General features: G+C 41.7%; 1 protein-coding gene across 1 annotated transcript in view; it reads left to right on the forward strand.

Annotated features, from left to right (window-relative positions):
- PTPRN2 (protein tyrosine phosphatase receptor type N2) overlaps positions 1-13,593 on the forward strand; it is a gene marked incomplete at both ends in the record, with an annotated part of 644,991 nt that extends 631,398 nt beyond the window's left edge. Inside the window, 2 exons of the mRNA XM_080338634.1 lie at positions 8,188-8,261; positions 13,522-13,593. Coding sequence (XP_080194760.1) covers positions 8,188-8,261; positions 13,522-13,593 — 146 coding nt within the window. The remainder of the gene's footprint in view (positions 1-8,187; positions 8,262-13,521) is intronic.
- Positions 13,594-24,465: the final 10,872 nt, after the last annotated feature.

Raw genomic sequence — 24,465 nt, forward strand, 5'->3', positions numbered from 1 at the left:
ACATACATGCATGCGCACAGATTTCGTTCATCTCAGAGAGAGAATAAGCTTGTAATGAAAATGCCAGCCTGAATACATCTATATTTTTTGTTATCTTTAAAACTGTGTCCCTCACTAGGGTTTTGCTGACGCTTTTCTCTTTCCATGAAAAGCACCAAATGATCCTCCTGGCCAATAGCAGAACTCCAGCAGCTACAGCAGCAGACATCTGGATAACTGCAAATGAAAATTGCTTTTATTTTTTTGTAGTTTCTGGCTGTTATTCAGCTCCCTTTTTAAACTCTAATATTTACAAGTGTTTTTATTTAATGGGCGCTCAGACAATGCAAGTTGAAGGAAGAAAATAGTCTTGTTTCTTTGCAGCAGAGCACTATACAACCAGCAGTCACTCTTACGACGTGTTTTTCTTTTCCATGGCCTTCCCTACACTCTACTGCAACTGGTTCCATTGTGGTTCCACGTTGCTTTTTCTTTGTCATTTCCATCAAAATTGCCAAACTTGGGGGGGGGGGGGAGACAGGAAGGAAGGAGGAGAAGGCAACAGACACCAAACACAGATCTCAAACGCTGTTAGATTGGGCAGATTCTGTCATTCAGGAGCATGGAACTACAGAGCAGAAACTCAACTCTTTTCAAGCTGGGGGTTTTTTTCAGTTAACTTTAGCCCTGTAAAGCATCCAGCATTAAGCATCTCACCTAACCTAGTTGTCTGGGTCTCTTCAGTCATCAGTGGAGAAGGATCTACACCCCTGGAGGGTAATTCCCAGGCAAATGAATTGCCCATCAGAGCTTCCCCTCTCTCTCTTAGCTGTTGGGAGAGGAGGTGACAAACTCCGATTCGAACTTCAAGGATGGCTGGAGCAGATGAGATGAGGCTGGGCCTTCGAGACTAAGCTAGTTAGTAAATATTACCGGTACGCCATTAAAACTAATGGTCAGTGAAGAAGTGGTGTTACACTCCCCCTAGTTATGACCCTTTCTTCTTTAATCAGATTGAGTTTGCCCCTCATATGGTGTGATTAAATGTTTCACTGCAACATTAAGTACTCAATGGGGCAAATGCTTGCTGGAGTGGCTACACAAGCCATCTTTCAGAAGGTGTCAGTGGGAAGCTGGAGGCATCTAGAGCTTTGGGGGCACTGCAAATCTGTAGCATATCTTTGCTACGTCCAGCTAGCTTGTGCATTGGGAACAGCATAGCTGTGACAGCGTAACAGGCCATGGGTATTGATAACTAAAATCTAACTCCCCAGAGAGCCCACTTCTGTTTCTATACATCACCACAGCCAGAAGTATAGATGGTTGCTGTCCTTGGGTCTCCACAGTTCACTGTCCACCTCCTTCCTAAGGCAAAGCTGGGCACAGAAAAGGGCCAGAAAATGTGGTACTGAACCCCAAAAAGCCTATTTGTCAGAGTCCTCACATGGGGAAGGAAGAAAGGTGACATTTAAGTTGCTGTGCCAGAGTTTGCTTTGACCATGAAGCATCGCTTTTAGGCATGAGTCATGCAGTCATCACCCAAACATGAAAAACACTTGTATTCTTCCTAACCACAGACGTACCGTGATGCGACAGCTGATTGTCCTTGCTGACGCTGGATTTTTGCCCTTATTTTCTTTCTCACATGTATTTTTGCTATTTCATATTATAAGTGATTCTTCCATGGCGCTCCCGACTGCCTGCGAGTACAACACCGTGCATGACTAAAAGGCTGCCGATCAGCAGCATCTTGCCGATATTAATTGGGTCTTTTTCAGCTTCTAGCAACTGCAGCAGAAAGAACTGTATCAGGGACTCTTCCTTCAAGATTTTAACAAAACAGTTTTTAATCTGACCTAACAACTCCCTTTGCCCTTCAAGGCCTAATTCAAAATCTGTACAATATAATAAATATAAAAAGTTGCATTATGCAGGTAATATCCGACTAGAAAGACACTGAATACTTACTGCTGCAAAAAGAAAGGCCCTTGACAGGTTATTTGTGTATTCCCCTTAGTACCCTATTTTTTTCTGTTGGGATAAATGCGTATTCCCACACAGATCATCATCAACTCCTTAAGGAGAAATGGGAACTGTGCTGATAATCCCACATTTGCAACCTCTCAGCATGAATCCTACATCATATATTCAGCTTTGTGATCACTTTATGATCAAGGGGAACAGAAAGAGGACTGAGAAAGGTGCAAAGGGTATTGGAAAAAAAACAGAGTATCTCCCTAGGTCCTCACCTCTCTAATGTCCAAGTACCTTGTAATCTTTAATGGATTCAACTTCATAAAAACTTATTAGGTAGGAAAAAGATAGTTCATTTTATAAATGATGGTGTGAAACAAAGGGTGAATTAAATTATTTAACCAAGAGTATTCAAATGTATCTTAACTTAGCAACCTAATGACCAAGCTGTCCTTTAGGACCCACAGTAACAAATTTATAGCCGTTCTACAGAGATATAATCGTATCTTTTTGAGGATATACGCCAGTAGATCTGAAAGTTGTTCCCAGCTAGAAAAATCCTTTTTAATTTAATATTTATGAGTGATATGTATTTGTGAAACATCACAAAGAAAACTCTTCAGTTTGGATAATTTAAAAAGAAACCCCCCACAAATAACTGCTTTGATGAAGTATTTAAGGATCATTTTATTTTTATAAATACACAGAAAATTCAGAGCATCTAGAATCTAAAATATTCCTTTTAATACAGTCCTTTAATATAAAATTCTATCAGTCTCAGAGAACCTCTGCTGCACTTTTCATTAGTAATGAATAAAATAGAACTTTTCACTTTGCTTTCAGTGCAAGTATGTTCAAGCCTATTACATAAAAATAAAATCTCAAAGTTTGCCTTAATTAAGCTGAAATTTTCATACGTTTATGTAACAAATGCTGATTGTTTTTATAAATGAAAAGAAACAAAAACCCTGGCATATTTTTGGGTGCGCAAGCTCTGTAGTGTGCTGAACCTGAAAACCATTTTTTGATGACATACCTTCATTTTTTCTTCCCAGATGATATATTAAAAGGTGTTACCCCTCTCGACAAACTCTGTCATATTCCTGTACCACCACAGTGGCAGCAGTTTCATGGTTTATCCTCCACAGAGTCTTTCTCATGTGTCTTGTGTTTATAAAAATGGATACCTTGCCATGTTTAGGGGAAAGAGAGGGAAGATTTCACTATTATAGTCGTAAAACTAACATGATGATTTTAAGTGTTGCGAGCTGCTGCTCATCACCTCATGGAGCCTATTGCAGCATAATTTGGCTAGTTCCTTATTTATTGCAGGAGGGAAAGGGAATTCAACTTTTCCCCATGTTTTTATGCCATGCTGGATACTCCACTTCTGCCATTGTCTGAGGGCAAACACTTTAACCCCTTGAGATCCACTAATCAGGAGCAGCAGCTGTTAGGTGCCAACGTGCGCCCTGCGTTGGTGCCTGCGGGGAGAGGAAGGGTTGCAAAGGAGATGACCCCAAACTTCAGAAACTGCTTCTCTCCTTGGGGGCAAAATATCATTCGGCTTGCATCTTCTCCTCTTTTCTTCTAGTTTATCCAGTTAATGTTCCTGATGTGGCTTGTTGTGCACTCACTGTGAATCCTTCAAGCCTTTAGGAAGATGATAGTTAGTTGCTGAAGTTAAAAATCTACCCTCGCAGGGGTTTGCAAGTGCTTTCAGAGGTGTTTCCGCAGCAGCTCACTACTAAGGGCAAGGGCAATGCTGGTAGTATCTGGCTCACAGTGAATTACTACAAAAGCATGTTCTAAATTACAAAAAAAAAAAAATGCACAGTCATTTTTCACAATACTGCTGGTACAATATTAGCCCAGTCTCACACTAAGCTAGATTCTTACTTTCATTTGAAACAAGCAACGAAATCCATTGTGAAAAAGGAACCTGTCACAAACACAAACCAAATTTATTCCCTGCAGAGTAAAATACAGTCAAAAGGTGAAAAGACTGTTCTTTATTCTTTAAATGCTTCCTCTTTTATCCCCCTCTTTATTTCCTGAAACCAGCAGCACTGTTAAGCAAATACATATTGGTGGGGAAAAAGGATCTATACCTTTTTGACATACTTTGTGTTTTCCAATTGTCAGTGCTCTCCAGCCTAATATTTTTAACCCTCTAGATTATTTACTGTACAACAATAAATTGGCATCTCCATCTCTTACTGGACTTCATGGTTTAGTAGCCTGAGCAAAACACTTCCAATAATGAGATATCTTTGGAATCAGTAGATCAAGTTCTTCCAGCTTTTACTGTAAACCACTGCATCAAATTAAGTTTGTATGTGGATTTTCCAGATAAGTGATGTTTAAAATACCCTAGCAGTGTGCGGATATTTTGCAGCCATCTCAGTAAGAACATGATTTGACCCTAATGTCCTTGGATGCAATATCCCTCTCTCCCAGTGTCGTGCAGCATATGCTGTGTTTTTTATCTTCTGAAATGGCTCAGAAACATAAATGAAATGGTATTGGGTGCTACAGAATGTCATGCCATACTGTTGTACTCTCAGATTAAAGAGAAAGCCTCAGCATGGCAAAAAAAGAGATGTTGAATTTGTGTCAGATTTCAACCAAATACATTCCAAAGAGAGCTGAAAGTTAAACTGCAGTTAAACACTGAGCTCCTCTCACCTGTGAAAGCAGGTTGGGTTCAGACCTCCATTTGTGCCTAGAAAATCTCTTCCTTTGTCTATCTCAGTCATCAGAGAACTTTCTACATCTACCTTCTATCATCGCACACATCAAGGGAAGTGAGCTGAATTTACATAATATAACAGCAATCTAGCCTTAAGTTTGAATAGGAAAAAAGCCCTCATCGCAAAATGAGATTTAATAGTGGACTAGCAATATATATTTAAAGCTATTTGTTTTAAGCACAATAAGTGAATAGATGCAGAACGTGTAGCGATGGATGAGGGGGAGGAAGAGAGGTTTGCTCACGTAGAGAGAAAACAAGTCGCGCTGGCTTTATCCTGTGCCATTGATTTCATCCTTTTTCCTGGGAATTTTCTTCCAAAACAGCTGCCCATCTTTGCAACACTAAGTTTTGTTGATCAAGCTTTCTAAGCACTTAGGTGGTTCCCATCACCGTAGTACCAGAGGCATTAAGAAATGGAAAAAAAGGGGGTAGCAAACCAATCTCTGCCTCTGCTCTGCCTCACCTCTAACTCCCAGCCTCCGAACAAGACACTTGCTTTTGGCAAAATCACACTTTGTTCTCCTTTTCCTTTTAGTTACCTATGGCTAAGAACATCGGAAGTGCTTGTGGTAATGTGCTGATCACAGCCCATGGACTGGGGGACACTAATCAGTGAAAACTGATGTTTCAGGGACTTATACTGACAAAATGCAAGCTTCCCAGTAAGCACACTGGCCCACCAGGACTATTCTTATGTTCCAGTGCAAGCATATGCTTTGGTGTTTTGCTAAATCAGGATTTTATAATCAGGCATTGTTCATACTATTAGGCATGCCATTCCGTTGATGATGATAAAAAAGCAAGCATCAGTTCCCTAGTAAATGCCTGCAATCTGCATCACAGCAATGGAGAATTAACTCTTTCAAACGTAAGCTCAGAAGCCCATCTGGCCATTAAAGAGTGTTATTAAGTCTTGTCATGAACCATTCCCCTTTTATGTCCTGAGGCTAGAGCATTTTCAAATAAAGAGCATCCCTTACTGGAGGTGGGCCATAATGATTTGCAGCCATGGGGAAGCCCCATGGCACTGGAGCCCACCAGCTCCATTGGGAGCATCTCTGGGTTCATCCTCTCAGCACATCTCGGAGGGTGGCTTAGGACTGTGCTTAATCTCATCCATGTCAGTGTCTAAAGTTTTTCTCATATCTTAATTTCTGAAAGAGAATTCCTCTTATGTTGAGCCAAGATGCAACATTTTAATTCCTGGTAACCTATTGAGGCAACAAGTAAATCCGTAAAGCGTGTGCGGTACTCGCAGAGCTCGGCTGTCATGGACATCTGTGGTGCAACAGGAAAATCCCACCTAATTGCACGTGCATGTGTGAGACTAAACACTGAAATGGGCTCCCACATTATACCAGTTTGAGGGTTTACAAAGAGTGTGCCTTTACTGATGCTTTCCAGATGAGCTGCCACTGCAAAACCTGCAACACACATAAGGTATAATTACTGTCACTGTTAGTAGACTTTACAGCATCTGGGAGTATTTATTGCTTTTGTCCATTGTAAGGAAGCTTGGGGGTTTTTTTAATTTTAAAATAAAACTTCCTATATTTTTCAAAGCTTCTCCCTGTAAATTCCTGTACAAAGTGTGGCAGGAAGAAGCAAAAACCATACAGTGCCTCAACCTGTGGTAATTAGCAAAAATATCTGTCAGATAACTTTTCTGAGTTGTCACTGTTAAATTTACTGAATGGATTCATTCCATTTCTGAAAACAGCTGAAGAACGTATTTTCATCAATACAAAATATTGCAAATTGATTATTATTCTGGAGCTGATGTTATTTTAAAATATGTTCTTGTGTCTTCTGTCAAAGGAAACCAAATTAAATCATTTACTTTTAGTTGCTCTTCTGAATTTTTGGAAATATAGTATTGAATTACAAAGTTGAGTTGGGTAAATGAGGAGGTGCGTAATGTTTACATTGACACGAGCCTAATTACTGTTAGAGTTAAGCCTTTAAATTGCAGAGTTGTAGAAATAGTGGTATGCATTGACCCAATCCTGCAAATCTAGTCCTGGGAACTAAGCTATTCCAACAGCAACACTTTAGGTGCATGACCCCCAAGTTAGGCACCAAGACCCCTGTGAATAGTTGGAGTGACTTAAATGCCTCCAGAAGGAAGTCGCGAATTGGCACAGACCAGGCCAATAGATTCCTAGGGCCAGGCACTGGGAAACAAATTGTACGATTTTATGTAGAAAGGCCACGATCCTCTTCAGAGCACATCGTTGAGAATTCTTCAAAGTGGAGCAGATTTCAGAGTGTTAGCCAATCCCTGTCCTTGATAAACCATCTAAGAATGAAAGTGTAAGTACAAGATGGGGGAGACCTGGGGTCAGCATCCTCCTAAGCTTCAGAGGCTACAGACCCACATCTGCCCTAGGAGAATGCATGGACAACCACAGCAGTAGGGGACAGGGAAGCGGAGATGAGGAACGTACACATGGGCTAGGGTGACCCTCTGTCCATCTGCCTGATGCTTTGGTGCCATGTGATGTTCCTACAAGATGCAGAACGGGACAGATATGAGAGAGCCAAATTCTGGAGCTAAACTTCTCAAAGGATTTCCAGCCAGGCATCTACTCTTGGAGCTCACACCGGAGGGAACAAAATCCTCATTTTTCTCTTGGTCCCCCTCAAAAAACATGTGGCTGGTCAGGCATTTAAGGAAAATGGGGAGGGTGTCTTGAAACATCTTAAACTTGAGGAAATTGAGAAGGAAATGGGCGTCTCCCTGTCCCTTTCAGTTCTCCAGGCTCTGGGTCATTATAAGAAAGGTGAGAGGCACAAGGACTTGCTTTCCTCTCCATATATCATGTTTGAAAAGAAAGCCCCTCCGTTTGCCCTGCGGCAGGGAGCCCATCCCTGCAGCGGTGAGGCTCTGCATGCCAATTTCCTGCATCCTAGTGCTGCCAATCACTCCACAGCAGCCATGTCCAGACACCTCAACTGGAACCTAAAGAAAATACCATAGGTTTGCCGGCTCAAGCAGTGATCACACAGTGCGACGGTCTGGCAAGTCCTGAACTAGGAAGCCACACACAGGGCTTCTGAATCTCAGCTGTGGGTGGCAAAAGTTTAACTAAACCTTGTTTTAACAGCGTAGATCTTTGTGTGGTTCGGGTTCTTAATTCAGTGCATACTCCTAGAAGTGACAAAGGGGCACTCGGTGGCATTGCCACAATGGACCCTTAGGTTCTGAAAGTATATTCTGCTCTAGGTGCAGAGGCATTTTTAAGAATTTGGTTTTCTCTGGCTTTTCTTGAATTAATGCTAATAAAAGCTGCCCCAGCCTCTCATTTTTTTCTATATGAACACAAAAATTGCAGCTGCCTGCCAAGTCTGCTGAGAGATGGATGTAATAATTTTCAATTGGACTGTTAGCCCAAAGGGAACCCGATAGCAAGAGATTGACAGATGCAGCATGGATTATCTTGTGCTCTGAACTCAGCCCAATTTGTGGTTTGTTGCAGGTGCTAAAGAGATTGATATTGCTGCTACCCTGGAGCACTTGAGGGACCAGAGACCAGGCATGGTCCAGACAAAGGTACTGTCAATAAATCCACTGGGATTTTAAATACGTTAAAGGTCTTTCACAGTAGTTGTTTTCATGACAGAAGAGAGAGGCTATGACCTAATTTAACGCAGGTCGCTTGCTGATTACTCTGTTTGGCTCCCTACCAACTGAGGTTTATTTATGCTGAAGATTTATCCAAGCTACTTTCTTTGGTGTCTACTGTTCTTTCTTGTAACATCTCCAACATCTATCTTGATTACCATATATGAAGGGCAGTCAAGACGACATTCTATAGCCTACTAAAGAAAATGTGCATTTGAAAGAGTGTTCTTGCTTTCATCCTGAAATATGGATTATTTTCTTAGAGTATCTCTGCTTAACTGTGCATGCACGCTTCAGCTCATTAAAGAAAATGTAACTGCTCCTTTTGATTTGTTTCTGGAAAAAAAAACAAAAGAGTTTTTGAATGAAAGGAAACACAGTTTTGTAGGAAATTGAGTCATTTTTAGTATCTTGAATGGAAGAGTATGCATTGTGCCTAAAGCCACGTCCTTTATGGACATAGCATGGTGACTGTATTTGTACCCTTTGCTGAGGTGAACATCTTACTCTGTAATTCCTGTCAGCTGACATTTTTCCACAATGTAAAATTTTTAGAGATAGCTGATGGTGTGATTGTAGTGCCTTAAATTAGAAATGAAACTTTCTATTATTAACAATTTCAGTGATGTATGGAATGATATTTGGGGGTATTTGCTGCAAGTTAAGAGCTGCAAATATGGCAATAAAGAAACTCATTCTTGGCATGGAGACCAAATAAATCTGTATATGACATTGTGAAATACTCAATGAGAATTACAGCCCCAAATGGAGTAACGAGCAACATGACAGCACTCTGTCTCGGCCAGGCTGGAACTGATAGGAAAGTGTGCGGCATTTACAGAGTTGAAATTGCTGAGGGTCTAAGGTGAAATAAATGTATCTTGCAGGATTCATTGGTTCATAACTTTTCTTGAATCTCTTCCTAATCATTTTGTCTTCCCACTAATACTAGGAGAAGTGGTGCTGGATAACAGCTGGGGGGATGTTAATTATTATTTACCAATTAAGTAAGAGCATGAAAAATAAAGATGAGCCAGTCAAAGCTAACTAATCTTTATCTGCAAGTCAGACATAAAATTGCACAAATCTTTCTTCTGCTTTGATTATTCTGACTGGAAAAAAAATGCATATAATACACAGTATCCAATGTCACATATATTTACTCTGAGGGAAGCTGCAAGTCCTGAGCTACTCTGTAAATGCAACCAAAATATATGACAGCTCCATAGAAATATAGAGCTCTAATTCCAATTTCACTTTTAGGGCAGAGAAATTACAGCTTGTTGCCTTCAACAAAAGAAAAACCACAGCTCCAGAACCGAAGATTGAGGTTATGCGAACAACGTCTCATAGTTAGCTCGGAAATAGTTACCCAAGTCTCATGAAAATATTACTCAAGACATGTTTTTCCCGTCCAAACATTTATCTGGAAGAGCTCCAGAAAAAAAAATGTATCCTGTGTTTCCCCCAGGATGAAAAATTTTCTCAGGATATTGCTTATCTCTTCTCTTGCTCCTTCTTCCATCATTGTCGTTTTCTCAAAACCACACAAATCACTTATTCAAGCTAATGTCTTGCAAATTATAAATATCTGGTTACATGCTAGCAATGCACAATCCCCAGAGAATTTTTCTGATGGATTTAAACAAACCCTGTGCTTTCCCAGCTGAATACAAATGAGGAATATTAGACTCTTGGAGTAATTTAAAACAATGGATTAAAAGTCAGGTTAGAAATGCCAATTACAGAATATCCCTAGGCAAAATAAACACCAACTTGCTTCAGCAATGTTATTGTGTTTCCAGCAGGCAGCGCTCCACATTTCCAATAAGCATGTGAAAGATTTGTTTGCCACATTTTGTCTTCTGGAAGGGATCTTTAGTTGAAAAGCACTGTATATAATAAATGGTAATGAAATTATCATAACGACATTCTGCATTTCTGAGAAGCATAATAGAGGGTTTGTGGTTTGGGATTTTTTTTGCAGGGGAATCATAAAATAGAACTGGTATGCCGCATGTGAGAGGAAAAAGTAAGGAAGGAAGAAGCATATTCTCTGTGATGGGAAAAAATACATATTTCTTTTTTTCTCTCCTTCTATATCTTTCTATAATATTTAGCTAAGATTCTTTATTGTGTGATATATGCTACATGTACTCTGTTTTCCTGGGAATTTTTATTTGTAGACTTAGTAAAACGCAGCTGATTATTTTTTTCTAAATATATTCATATCACCTCTACATTATAAGTGGACTAACACCACAAGATGACCTTCCAGCTCTGTTTTCTAGGCAGAGCTAGATGTCTAAGTTCATCTCCAGTCAATCTTGTATATGCAAATAGCATACATGAATGGCAGCGTAGCCGTACAAAACAACAAACTGAGCTCCTTTGAAAATCACTGAAATTAATTTGATCTAACTGTGGTTGTTCTCATGGAAAGGAGCGGAAGGTGTGTAAAGGCTTTTCTTTGGAGGGTGGTGATGCACATCAATGGGAGCCGCACGATCTGCCTTTCACCTGGGCGCATTATGCAGAAGAAGGAGGGGGAAGCGCTCAGCTGTGCGGTCCCAGCAGGACCACGTCCTGGCACCTCTCTTGTGTCTGTCCTACTCTCTGCTTTACTGCAGCATTTCACAATCAGTTTTGAGCTCTGGCTGTGAAGATGGTGCTTTGCAAGTTTTTTTGCCTCAGTAATTTACGGTCACACCTATTGTTAGGCGGTGCTCTTCACTGGTCTCCAGCTTTGGAGTTCATGTTGATCAGTCCACAGTCCTCAGGTGAGACGGACGCTTTTCCTCAGGTGGTGCAGTGATGCCTAGAGCTCACATAAGGGTCAATGGCCTCCAGTTCTTAACAATAAGGTGAACACGTCTCAGACCAACAAGAGTAAAGGGCAGATTTGCTCAGTGAATAACTTTAGAGTAACATACCTTATTTTCAACTAATATTAAAGTATCATAGTCCCCTATCATACAAGCTCTTCCTGACTATAAAGTACTCAGCTGAAGAGTATTAGGTATTAGGTAGACTCATTAACATGGGTAGCTTCCCTTCTTTTGAATTGACACCCACATCTTGGAAGAGGGATCTGTCCATCTCTGAAACTTGGCTGCATCACTGTGTCAGCCCTGCCGTGCTCAGATCAGCCTCTGCTGTTGTGGTGCTCCAAGGTCTGGCAGTGACGGGGACCAACTCACCCGCTCACATCTGAGCGGTGGCATCCTGGGAGCACCCGCTTTGTCCCTCTCCTGGGCACAAGGGTCTCCCACCGTGCCCAGGCAGCTCCTCAGGTCTCTCCCTTTGCAGGGATGCATTGATGGGGTCCAGCGGCTGCTGGTTCTTCCTGCCAAGGCTCCTTTTCCTGGAGGTGAGCACTTCTCCTGCTTCAGCCCAGATTTCCTGAAGCTTTTTGAGGTGCCAGGTGTGGTTGTGGCACGGCATATCCAGATGAATACTCTCTCTGCACCCACTGCCCTGCAGCTCCTCTCACAAAATCACTGCGCTCCAGTTAAAATAGAACTGCAGCTCCTGGGTGGCCACCAGCATTTCCAGTCTTTTGTTTAATTGCAGAGACCTTGGAAAGTGCGGGGAGGCATAGGCAGGCATATACACCGTTTTCTGTGCCTAATGAGGATGAGTCCTACTCTTTAGGGTGAATTGATGTCTGATTAAAAACTTTTGGCTGCAGTCCAGCAAACGTACAAGGCTGCCACTTTGACAGCAGCAGGCAGACAGCAAAATTCTTGAAAGTCAGTGTCTCTGAGAAATCATTCTGAGTTTTGTTCTTTTTCTGCTCAGGAGCTGTGCCTATCATTGCTTCTCTCTGAGGCCTCTCCACGTGGGAGATGACTCTGCAGTGGGGTAAAACAAAGCAGAGAAGACTGGCACTGAATTGCAGGAAGCAAAAGTCAGCCGTCTGTCTGAAATATGAGTTGTACATCTGTAGTTCATCCTTCCTGCAGATTTCCACAGGAAATTGAAGCACTGTGGAAAATCAATGCTATTAGTCTATTCATCACCTTTCAGGCCATCCACCGCTGCTTTGTACGTACCTGCATCCCTGCAGCTGCCCCTGGCAGCACCAACGGGGCTCGAGGTACCTACCGGAGCACCAGTTTCCTAATTGGAGGCACAGATGGTGTCCCAGCACTGATCTCAGGACACTGCAGGGTATATCTCACACTTCCATTCTTAAAGTTGGTTCTTCAGCATCTCTTGATCCTGGCTGACTTAAACCACTGGAATACTTCTAGAAAATCCAGAAACTTCTGCACAGTTATTGTCTGGTGTCCTTGATTTACCTACATTCTGAGTAAACTGCCCACATTTCTTTTTTCATCTGAAGAGTTGCAAACACCAAATCATACTGTCAGGTATTTCAGTAAGGTAAATTTCTGAATAAAATTACTTGGTTAGAAAAAGCAATACCTGTTAACCTTGAGAAAGCAAGGCTCCTTTGTCCTTCTGTAGGACTAGGCAGTTTAGGAGTGTATTAGGGTTGCACTTAGATGATGTGGCCATTGATGTCTGTGTCCTTCACACTTCTGCCAACACAGCTCAGAAACCTGTTTGTAATTTTAAGGTTTGTGCTTACAGTAAATTAATAGCAGAGGAAAACCTTGCCAAGTATTTCTTAAATAGAAATGTCTAAACATCGTTAGATAGTTTGTGGGTGCAGAGAAGCTGTTAAAAAGGGAGACTGAAAAAGAGTAACAGGTAAACGAAAGAGCTTTATATAATAGACACAAGGTGGGGAGCTGACTTCAACTAGACACGGTCCTGAGAAAAGCCAAAGGCTCTGCTTTGCAGCATCTCATCTATTCCATATCTCAATTATGTTAACGAGTTTCCATCTCTGCGTCAGAAGGAAATGGCTAATGATCAAATACTCCCAAACCCTTCTGACCGCACAGTTGCAATACATCATTGTGTCCCAGTAGCTTAGTTTCTGCTACCAACATTTTTCTCCATTAAAATGACTCCTGCTTCAAGATGCTATCAGACATGGTATATGGCATCAATAATCCCAGAACATTTTGTTCCTTTCCGTTGCAGTGCACAGTTCATCCTGCATATTCATATTTTTAACAATGTCTTGAGGATGCTCGGCTGCAGAATACGCTGAACCAGGCTTTTGAAAGTGCTTTGTTTTATTATTCAGAGTATGTGTTTGTTCTCTCCGCAGGAGCAGTTTGAGTTTGCTCTGACAGCGGTTGCAGAGGAAGTGAATGCAATACTCAAAGCACTTCCCCAGTGAGCGAGCGGCTCAGGCTCCTGAAGGTTCCCGCAGGATCCGTCCCTCGTTTTCCTCATCCTCAGTCCCTGTGAATGTTCTTGGAAACCGTGACATGACCTTAACTGTGTATCTTCTGTTGTAACCACATAGTGATAGGGTCCTTACAAACTCCTTTAGCTGGTAAAAGTTCAACAGTTAAAATGTGTATTCTGTTTTTTTGGGGTTTTAAACAAATTTTTTAAAGTACATTGAAGCCTCGGATTAAGTGACAGAACAATTCCTTTCACATCCTCAAAGCCCTGAATGTCACTTTCAAAGCACACATCCATGTTCTTAATAGCAAATATACAGTATTGTGGGTAATCAGTGCAGTCAATATAGTATCAGAAAACAATGCTCTGTTATATTTTGTAACTTCTCAAAGACTGACTAAGACTGGAGGGGCTGAAGAGGATGATGATCATTCCTTTACAATGCCAAGCAAGACCATGAAGCAGTGCTGAGGGTGTGCATAAACACGCGCCCCGGCTCTGGCAAAGAAAGCTCGCACCTTCTCATGCTGGGCTTTGGCAAGCAAATGTTTTCTTAACTGTTGTTTACTTTTCAGCTTTGTGCCATGAATAGAAGAAAATCTGAACTATAAGTAAACAGGCCTGCACGGTTGTTGCAACAGGGGAGAACAAGTTGGTCACATTGATGGGAAGCCAGGAGATAACGAGCGCAACAACTCTGAGCGCTACCTGCCCCTGGCAGCGCGGACAAGGAGAGCGTAGAGTCACCTCGGGTGATGGGGAAAGACCATGTCAGCGTCAGGTAAATGTCCGGAGCCATTGTGGAAACAGATTGTTGATTTTAGGGGATGACTGAGGAAGAAAATGAGACTCTCCTCTTTATATTTTTTGCATTTCCCTCTGTAAAACTGTGCTGTGCCATCCCTTTTAGCCGGGAAAATCTATTTCTGTAAAAACCTGGCTTGAGGGAGAAATCTCCAATCAGCATTTTGTGATTCTCATCAAGTTTGTCTGATCCAGATGTTCGTTGCACCTTTCTGCAGAGGTTCTGCTCGCTCCTTGTTCTGAATGATACCTGTTTTAACTAACCATCGAGGGATAAAGAAGCACACAGGTTGAATTTCAGAAATTCTTGTGTTCTCAAAATCCTAATGCCTGCTGTTCCAAAGTAATGCTAAAATATGCCTGTAAATGGTTTCGTTATGCGATCTTGCCTATGTGAATTCACAGGTTTAGTTGTGGTACTCTACCAAAGGAATTGAAATTACTGATAGAAAATACTCTGATAAGTTTGAATGAAGGGCCTGAGAGTAAAATTGTCAAAGGTACTAAGTGATCTAGGTTCTTGATTTCATTTTCAAAAGTGAATACTTGGATGCTTTTTCATATTATCCTACATCTCTGTGATTTAAGAATTTGGGGTGCTTTTTTCCCAAAATCTTAACAGTGTTGTGTGCTTGAAGCCATATTAGGCTAACTGTATGACTTCAACACTGGAAGATCTATCATTGAATTTAATTTAGGAGAGGGAAGCTTTTATAAACTTCTAATCAGTGAAAAGTTAAAGTTACAATATTGCATATTTTTGATGTCGTAGGGGCAACAGGCATCTATCAAGATCAACCATCTTGCAATTTTGTGTTGTAGGTGTGGATATTGGTGATTTATTCTTTTTAGCTATTAAAGAGTTAATTAAAAAAAAAGAAAAAAGGCAGAAGGCTTGTTACTTTTTGCCATACATTTTTGTATGCTTTACTTGATATGTGCCGTTGCTTAATTGGTACATTCCATTACTATAGCAGTACAGAGCGGTTACTGCAGATGCCATCATCCTCTTAAGTACACATACTGTACATTAAGCCACATGTTTATTTTATGGCCTAAGCATTTTAGAGCTTTCCTAGCAATAACTAAAAAAACTAATGGAGTATGAATGAGAAAATTGCCTTTTTCATTTGATAATTTAGGTTTAACAGGACTCTTTTATTACTTCAGCTAACACAAAATTGCAGATCAGGGCAGATGAGATCAGTTTAAACAGTATCAGCAAGTGTTTGAAGTAGATTTACTGTGAGCCATGTACTGCAGCTTTCTGAAAATACAGGTAGTTATATCCAAACAAACTGTCCAAAGACTCAAATTAGAGCATCCTAAGCCAAGCCCTCCAATTATCGAGCAGAATTATTTCCCAGTGCAAGATGCTGTGCCATTACCCACTGCCAATGGGATAATGGGTTTTTAGCACAGATTTCTGCCCTGGGATTCATTAGCGTTCGCCTCCTGACTGTCCCTGTGCATACCACAAACATGGCTGACAAGCCTTTCGTTTGCACTTCAGGAATATTTTTTTAATTGTTCTTTTGCAAATATTTGCATTTCATAACAGCAATTTCAGGGTCATCCCTATTAATTCACACGCAGCTGAGTGCAGGACTTAAATATTGGTCTTCATGCCTTGGAGTTTATTTAGTGTAGATTAGAGGGCATTCATCTTCCCAAGGCTAATGGGGCAGGGATGTGTTGTTTTATTCATACTTGGATACCCGTTTACACAACAGAAAGATGCAGTCTTACTCAGAGGGTTAGAGTATCTCCCACTGAATGTCATTGACAATCCTGTTACTTCAGCTGTGTTTTGTACAGTTCTTCCACAAAGAGGTGCCAGGCTTATTCTGCTGACTGTAAACTATCACGCAGAGTATTTTGTCTGTGCAAGTAGCACAGGTTCACACCTCTCAGTAAATTCCCTGCTTCTGGGACTGATAATTTGCTGCAAGGTCTATTAGTGAAATGCAGGTTTCAGTTGCACCAGGGCAATCCAGAGGGGTTTGACAATCCATTTCCCTAGAAGATACCAAAGCCGTGGATGAAGCCACAGAGATGGATTTCACTGCAGTTAATTTAATCCTTGTGATCTGGCAGAGGATGCTGTTCAGGCCACCCCCAGGCACTGGTGCTGGATGTGGGACCTCCCCCGTGTTCGCTGGCAGGTGGAGTTGAGCCCAGATCAGCTGATCTCAAATGAGATCCACGGTCCTTCTCTGTTCAATGTTCTGCTTGATCTTTAGTAAACTGATTGCAATTGAAGCTTTGGCTGGTTCCTGACATGTAGCCATAAACAGCATGTGTTTAATATCGACCATCATCATGGCCTTGATGAAGACAGATTGAATCTACAGGTGCTGTTTGTGTGGTTGAATCTTTAAATTACATTTCAGTGGGGAGGTGCAGGAGGGCGATTTAACCCTAGTGCCGAGTTTCCTTCCTTGGTGGTCAAAGCCTGTGGCAGAGGGAAGAAAACCCTTTTTTCCCCAAGGCAGAGGGGCGAGCGTGGCCTGAGCAGTGACTGGACCAGACTCCACGCTCACGGAGCCCCAGGTGGCTGCAGACATGAGGGATGGAGGGGTGGTTGTCACCAGCATTGACAGTTATAGGAATAACAGCACAGTCACCTTTCCCATAATGTGGGCCAGGATTTGGAGGGGCAGGACAGCCCGGATCCTTGAGGTTCAGCCTTAGCCGCAGGGTTTTGCTGGTGGCTCTCGGGTGTGAGCTTTAACTGTTGCTCTTGACCAGGTGGGACCTGGTGCAACCCAGGTAACATCCAGTGGAAGTCCCTGGCAATTGTGAGGGCTAAGAATGAATTTCAGCAGAAAATCCCATATCCAAATCTAAATCCAGCAGCAAAACGAGCAAGATTATTTTTATAGATGCTACTAAACATTTAAAACATTTAAAATATTTTTTAAATCTACACCAATGATTAAACCTTGTTCCTGTCTCTAGCATGCATGCAGAACCAATCTCCATCCATCCCCAGGGAAATGACAGCTATAGTACCTATACGGAGTTCATGCTTTATTAGTCAAGTGGAACATTAATAAAACCCAGCCCACTTCATAATTTCCAGAACAGTCATTAATTAAAAAAACTGTTTATTGGAATAGAAAACAAGTATTTGATTAGCTTTGTTACAGAACAATAGCTCTCCTAATTTTTATTCTGCATATTTTATTCTTTGTTTAGAAAATTCTCTTAAGAAGCAGTCGAGATAATTCGCTTTTTAAAACTGTACAGTTTCTATGGTTTTGCTTTTTAAATGAGAGTACACTTTGTAGATTTCGTTATTCTATTTTTCTGTTAAGATTACATTGGGCATTACAAAAGCATTCCCCACCACAGTGAAAAGAAATCTATCCTGTTGGTTTATTGTAAAAGAAAAAAAAATAAAGCAAAATTACAGAGCTGTGGCATACTCAATCCAATTAGAGCATGACTCTTTACTACTCTTCACTTACCGCATTAGAAATAAAATAAAGTTACACCAGCAAGATTTCATTTGAAGTTGTTCTTGCATGCTGTTTGTACTGTATTTGATGGCATAATATTGTTCTGTTTACAACCTTTTCTTTCTTGTCATTCTATTATATTCTTTATATAGTTTAAAAATATATATATATATATGATACAAAGTATTTTGTTCTACCTCTGTAAAAATCATATTTGTGAATAAAGTCACATAGTCTGTGGAGTATGGTATTGTGAGTACAGCATTACCAGCTGGTGTTTTGCTTTTATTTGGGGGGGAGCAGTACCTCCACCCACTGCTGGAGAGACGGATTCTGAATATCCAAAGTGGGCAGACGGTGCCCAAAAGAGGGACACAAACATCCTGTTGATGGCTTAGTGGTCCACGTTTAATCTGCTGTGAGCAGAAGAGGTTGCAGCCACCACTGGCTTGAGTGTGTGGCCTGTAGCATTGCAGCTCCCAACATTTTGACAGTCAGACTTCTGTGTTCAGAGCAGAACATGACACAGCAAAAAAAATACTAAATTATGGTGACCCTCTTTGTATAACTGGGAAGAGAAAAAAAAATGGCCTATAGTGTGTGTCACAGAGTGTACAAGTTAACAAACAGAATCAATGATACCCTCTTTCAGGAAAATTAGAGGCAGAAAAATGTTTCTGGGGAGGGAGAGCTGGTGGATCAGAGCATCACATAATGGGTGGGATGTGCTGCTCGGGATTTATAGTTTTAAAACAGCAGCAGGATTCACAGAAGGATGTGAACAGGTAAGGGAAAATACTGTTGTATTAAATAAGGTTAAGAGGAATAAAGGTCTAAGTTTTCCCACATATGCACGCATAAAGTAACCAGTCTTTTCCCTGAGGGAAATGAAGTAATCTTCCCTTAAGAACTATTCGTTATATGAAGTTTTGTATCTTTCCATGAAATATCTGTTGTTAGCTATTACCAGAGGCAGTCTTCAGAATTAGACAGACCTGTTATGGCAGTTCTTATCATCCTGTATTGTGTGTTAAAATTTCACTTGTGTTTCGAAGAAGACTTAAAATAGTTTGCCGCTTACCTGGAAATAACTAGCAAAATGTAAATAGAAAGGTAGAAACTGTCCTGGTCCCGCTCACTGCCTTCCCATCAGAAGAATCACATTTTACATTCCTTAACCTTGTTTATGTAGTTGCATGTTTTAATATCTATGCCTTTCTCAGTGTAAGAGGTGACTTTCATCTTGGAAGCAAAACATATGCACTATCATCACAGCTATTTTCCTGGTGTTGTAATTTAGGAGGTCTTTCATCTCCAACATAGCTTTCTGAAGCTTCTGGTAACATCAGACGGAGGACAAAAGGAGAAATACGTTTAACTGTATAACTACTGGAGCATTGTATATCTTCTAGGCAAACACGAAAGCCAGCAGTTGCGAGTACATTGATTCACCCAGACAGTGCTTTTGCTTCATGCTATGCAGGTACATACAACCTCGTCCTCTCCGGTGCTCTGACTGTGGGAGAGTGTCTCATCTATGGCCAAGGGGCATTACTTCATTGCTGTTATTCTTGGGTTTGTACGGCTCCAGCTCATTAACAGAACAGGCTGGGTATTGGCTTCTGGCAGGGCTCAGGAAACAGGATCAGCCTGGAGCATCCCCGGTGCACCGGGATGCTCCTGTGGCACAGCCCGTGCTGTGATAACACACCTCCTCTGCGCTGGAAGATGTTCACGCTTCTGGGGAAGCAGGAGGGCAGAGAATTCAGCAAACTGGGGGAGAGGAGGCAAGAGGTGTGTATCTGCTGCCCTGCTTGGTGTCAGCGCGAACGGGAGGGACTTGGGTCTGCTCCGGCTGAACTACTGCAGCCCCTCCTGCAGTATGAACACCAGGAACTTCTCACGTTGCCCAAAGTTCCTTGCGGTTTTATTTTTAGAGCTTCTTGCAAAACTTCAGTGCTGATGGGACTGGTAACTTCTGTTTTACATGCTGAACAAATACAAACTACAAACCCACAGGGAGGGGTGACCAGTAGGCTGGGTTTATTCTTGGCTTAGTGGTAGGACCAGCACATTGTGTGCTTGAAACCACTGAATCCTTGGGGAAATTCCTCTTACTGCAGTGGTTTTAAAACAAAAATCATTTTCTCCCCTTGAGAATGCACCAGTTATCCCCACACAGAGGTGAATCAGCAACAGGCTCTACATGGATGACCATCCTGAGAGATGCTGACTGAAATTAAGTTTGGAGCTATGTGACTGATGTATTTGCCCAGCACCAGACTTTCCCCTGTGGGAGGTTTGGCCACAGTTCTCAAAGATACAGGAATGTGTTATTCCATCATTTCCAGCAGAAGTTAGAGGTGGGATTCATCATAAACAACCTCTTGAGTAGCTTTTGCATAGACTACTACAGATGAGCAACTCATCATAAGCTTCCTTTGTAGTCAATGAGAGAAAATAAGCAGTTTTAGGGTATGATTTGTCTGATCTTGTTGGATGTCTACCAGAAGGTGAATCATCTTATTCACCCACTACCCTGAAGCAGGGAGTTCCAAAGTTTAACTATGCGTTAGGTAGAGAAGCATTTCCTTTTGATATGGTAAACCTATTTCCTCATAACTGCATTGGATCACTTGTGAGAAAAATAGAAGTAATTTCTGATTTTGTACACCATGAATTTATAGACATTCTTACTCTACTCCTCCTGTTTTCCCATTCCACACTGCAGACTCATTCCATCACTTAGAGAAGCTGTCCCATGCCTTTGAGCACCTTCACTACCCCTCACCTAACCTTGCCCATTTCTGTTTCTACTAGGCTTGTTCTCAGGTGCACAGGGCTCCAGGTGCACTGCACTGTCACCTAGTGATGTTTTTCTCTTTCTTCTTGGGAGTTTCTCACACTGTTGCTCTCCTCCACTGCTGAGCACTGAGCTGGTGCTCAGAGACCACCCTCATTCACAACAATACCAACCTTCCTTCAGGGCAATAGCTCACCGAGAGGTCATCCTTGTGTCTTTATTGTTAGCGATGTATTTCATGATGTGCGTTACTTTATGGTTACCATTAGTGATTTAATCTGCCCTCCTCACACAGTTATCACAAGATATCTTCACAGTTACTTTTGTTTTCACTACCTTGGATAATATGTGCCATCCACATTTTGCCACCTCCCTATCACCGCCTCCTTTTTCATGTTGTTTATATTGGGGAATCGCCACCACTGCAAAAACTCTCCCTTTCTTCCCAACCTGTTTCTTACCCTTTAACCACTCATTAATCCACAAAAGAACTTCCCTCGATCCCATAGCAGTTCAGTTTCTGTAAGAAACTTTCATGAAACAGCCTTTGCTAAACATTTTTAGGAAAGCCAAAGGCACAACATAAAGTAAATCACCCACATCAACATGCTCACTGATGCCTTCAGAGCCTCTCAGTAGGCTTTTGAGACATGATTTCCCTGTGCAAAAGCCATGTTGCTTCTCCCTCTGCTTTACATCACCAGTTCTGTAGGACCTAGACACAAGAGGGTGGATGCGGCTTATAGAATAACATACCTCATGAACAGCTTTGGGATCCTTTTAGAGTTAGTTGAAAGCTGCCGAATGGATTTTAAAATGGAGCTCTGCAGCTCAGCTAGTGCAACCCCTCACTCAGAGCAGCACTTGGAGCACATTGCTCAGGTTCATTTCCAGACAAGAGATGCAGGTTCCTTTAGGTCCTGTTTATGAAAAACATCTTTTCAAGACTTAATTGAAATTTCCCTTGATGCAGATTGATTGCTAATCAGTTCCCCAAAAGGAGACACCTACACTTGGACAGCCAAATCCCTCTCTAGGCTCCACCAACACATTTGACATGTACTGTAGCGGACACTCAGACATGTAGCACACATGGAGTCATTTCTATTTAAGGGTGATAATCTTGCCCCCGAGGCAAGATTCAGTGCTTGTTCTAAGTGTTCGATGTCACTGCAGAAGCTGTGGATATCCTGAAGAGCCTCCAGTGCTTATGCCAAATGGCTGAGGGGCTGAAATCTTGTGTTTTGCTTGCCAGCCCTGTCCTGGTGGCTTAAGTCTCCTGAGATGCCTCAAATGATGTTGGATGCCTACATTCAGGGAATCGAATCTCACATCCTGTGTCTCCCCATTGGAGTCTGTAGTTTCTACCAAAATTCAAGGTATAGGAGGAAATTTCACAGGGCAGTAGTTTCCCAGATACAACCCACTTCTCCCAAACTGGCAGCACCTTTTGAAAACTCTCATGATGTGGATGGGTATTGATAGATAAAGATCTGTTGCTGAATTAGTCAGGCTCAAAGGTATTTCAAGGCCGCTTCGAGAACAGAGTCTGCTGCGAGAAAGAGGGGCGTTCCTCAATCACCGGGATCCTGGTGTGGCGTGAATCATCGGACGTATCATCAGTGAGACTCCAGAGCACAGACAGCCCACGATACTCATTTAACGAATCCATGCTTGGAGCGTGGACACGTGATTAGAATATAGTTACGTATATAAGGAGACTTGTTTCTGTAATAAATGGCTTAGCGTGATTCACATTGAATCGACTTGTTTTGCTTAATCCTTATCTCGCTCTTACATCATGATACCTGTTTGAACATCCATCAGTACTGGAGTCAAGGTGGGACTGTGACTTCAGCAGCAGACAGCACTGCTTGAGCATATGCCAAGCCTGGGCACGAGGTGCTGTGGTGGCCACACCAGGGCACAACTGGAGAGCAGCCTTTATACTGGGTAGCACTTAATGGCTTTGTGTACCTCACAGCTGGTGACAGCGTTGTGTGGGAGCATAGGAACTGTTGCTTTCCAGTACAAGAGGGAAAAAAAAGGGAAAAGTAGCCAAAAACGTGGTATTTAGGCTTTTCAGTTCATGTAAAAAAAACCTAGTGAACAGCAGTGTTCTAGTAGCACTTGTTTCTAAATATGGCATCCATTTCCTTCATGCAGGAAATCTGCTCCATTTTCCAGCAGATTTCATTTGTGTTGTCCAAGTTAGAAATGTTTGTTCCTGCATACGGATATTATGGTAGAGACTGAGCCTAGCAAGACCAGTTCTTGTGGTGAGACTGATGCTACACCTGATTTGTTGGGCAGAAGCCAAAGTGGACCCACAGCTTTGCGATCCTGATAAAAGCATTGCTGAGGCTGAAAGCAAACCAGTGCTCTCATGAGTTCCTGAAGGAGAAAAACAAACCACCATTTTTTCCAGAATTACCTTTTGATTATTTATAGATTTGTTTCCATGAGCAGGAATACACTTGTCTTTATGAAAAGGGAGATTAATTTGACATCTGGTGTGTATGGCCATGCATGGTTGAAGGAGCTGGGCAAGTGACCTGACTCAATGAGATGTTCCTTGCAGTACAGGAGGCCTTTAGCATTGACTTTTTAAACTGTTCTACTGCTCATTTTAAGTACAGCCCACGTTTTTATTTTATTTTTTTTAAACAAGGTATTATAGAAGCCGAAGAAACAAGCTGAGGTCTATTAGGATTCATCTGAAATGAATTACAGTTCTGCCTATCCCATATAGCTCCATTACAAAGAGCCAAAAGACAGGCAGTCGAGCCAAAAGACAGCTAATCAAGCCAGACTGTGTTCCTAAGCAGTCAGGTAGGACTTGGCCTTCCTTGCAGGTATAGCACTAAATGCTGAGCTTTTGGAGAAACCCTTAGGTTATGTCTGTCATGTTAAATGACCTCCTTTATTTTTCTCTGAGGCTGAAGGAGTAAAGACACTATAACAACATAATGAGATAATGAGATGACCTGGGAAAGAAAACATTTTTGATGCACTGCTGGCTTGTACAGTTTCTGGTATTTTGTTCTGAAAGATTTTGTTACAGCTGTGTTTGCTAAACCAGACTCTATACCACATCTTGCCTGGAACCTCAGTTGTGCCAAATTCTTGCCTGGCTCAACTTCCACCTCCCTTATATCCCCCATAACCAAGATGCCAAATGGAGATGGACATGTTTGGTAGGCTGGTACCACTCCGACATGAGGGTTTAAGGCATAAGAACAGATATATTGAAGGTAAGACTGCTGTTAGCATGCTGTCTGCAGGAAAAATGTGGATCCTTGCTCTACAACAGAGACGTTACAGCAGGAACCCCATATCGTGACATTGACCAAGGAATGGGATGGATACCTTTGTAGTGATCTACCAGTGTTGTCGTCTCACTGCCTGGGCGTAGAATCATAGAATCATTCAGGTTGGAAAAGACCTTTAAGATCATCAGGTCCACAGATTAACCTAACATGTTCCAGTCTCTAATAATCTGGGTCTTATCAGTAAGAAAAATAACATGATTTTAGTCAGTGCTGTAGGTATTTACCCTGGGAGACTTTCACACCTCTTCCTTTTCTGCACACATCCAAACTTGCTTTTCTTTAAGTTGCTAACACGACTTCTAATGTGTACAAAACCACAGAAATACCCACAAAGCTCCTTTTTTAGCAGAATGCTGTCTTGTAAAAGCTTTTACAATTTTCCTCGGTAAATTCCAGTCCTGCAAAAGCAGGACTTATTTAAATGGCTGGCACAAACAGCCCTGCCACACATAACCAGT

The sequence above is a fragment of the Nesoenas mayeri genome, assembly GCF_963082525.1.
Source record: "Nesoenas mayeri genome assembly, chromosome: 2".
NCBI lineage: Eukaryota > Metazoa > Chordata > Aves > Columbiformes > Columbidae > Nesoenas > Nesoenas mayeri.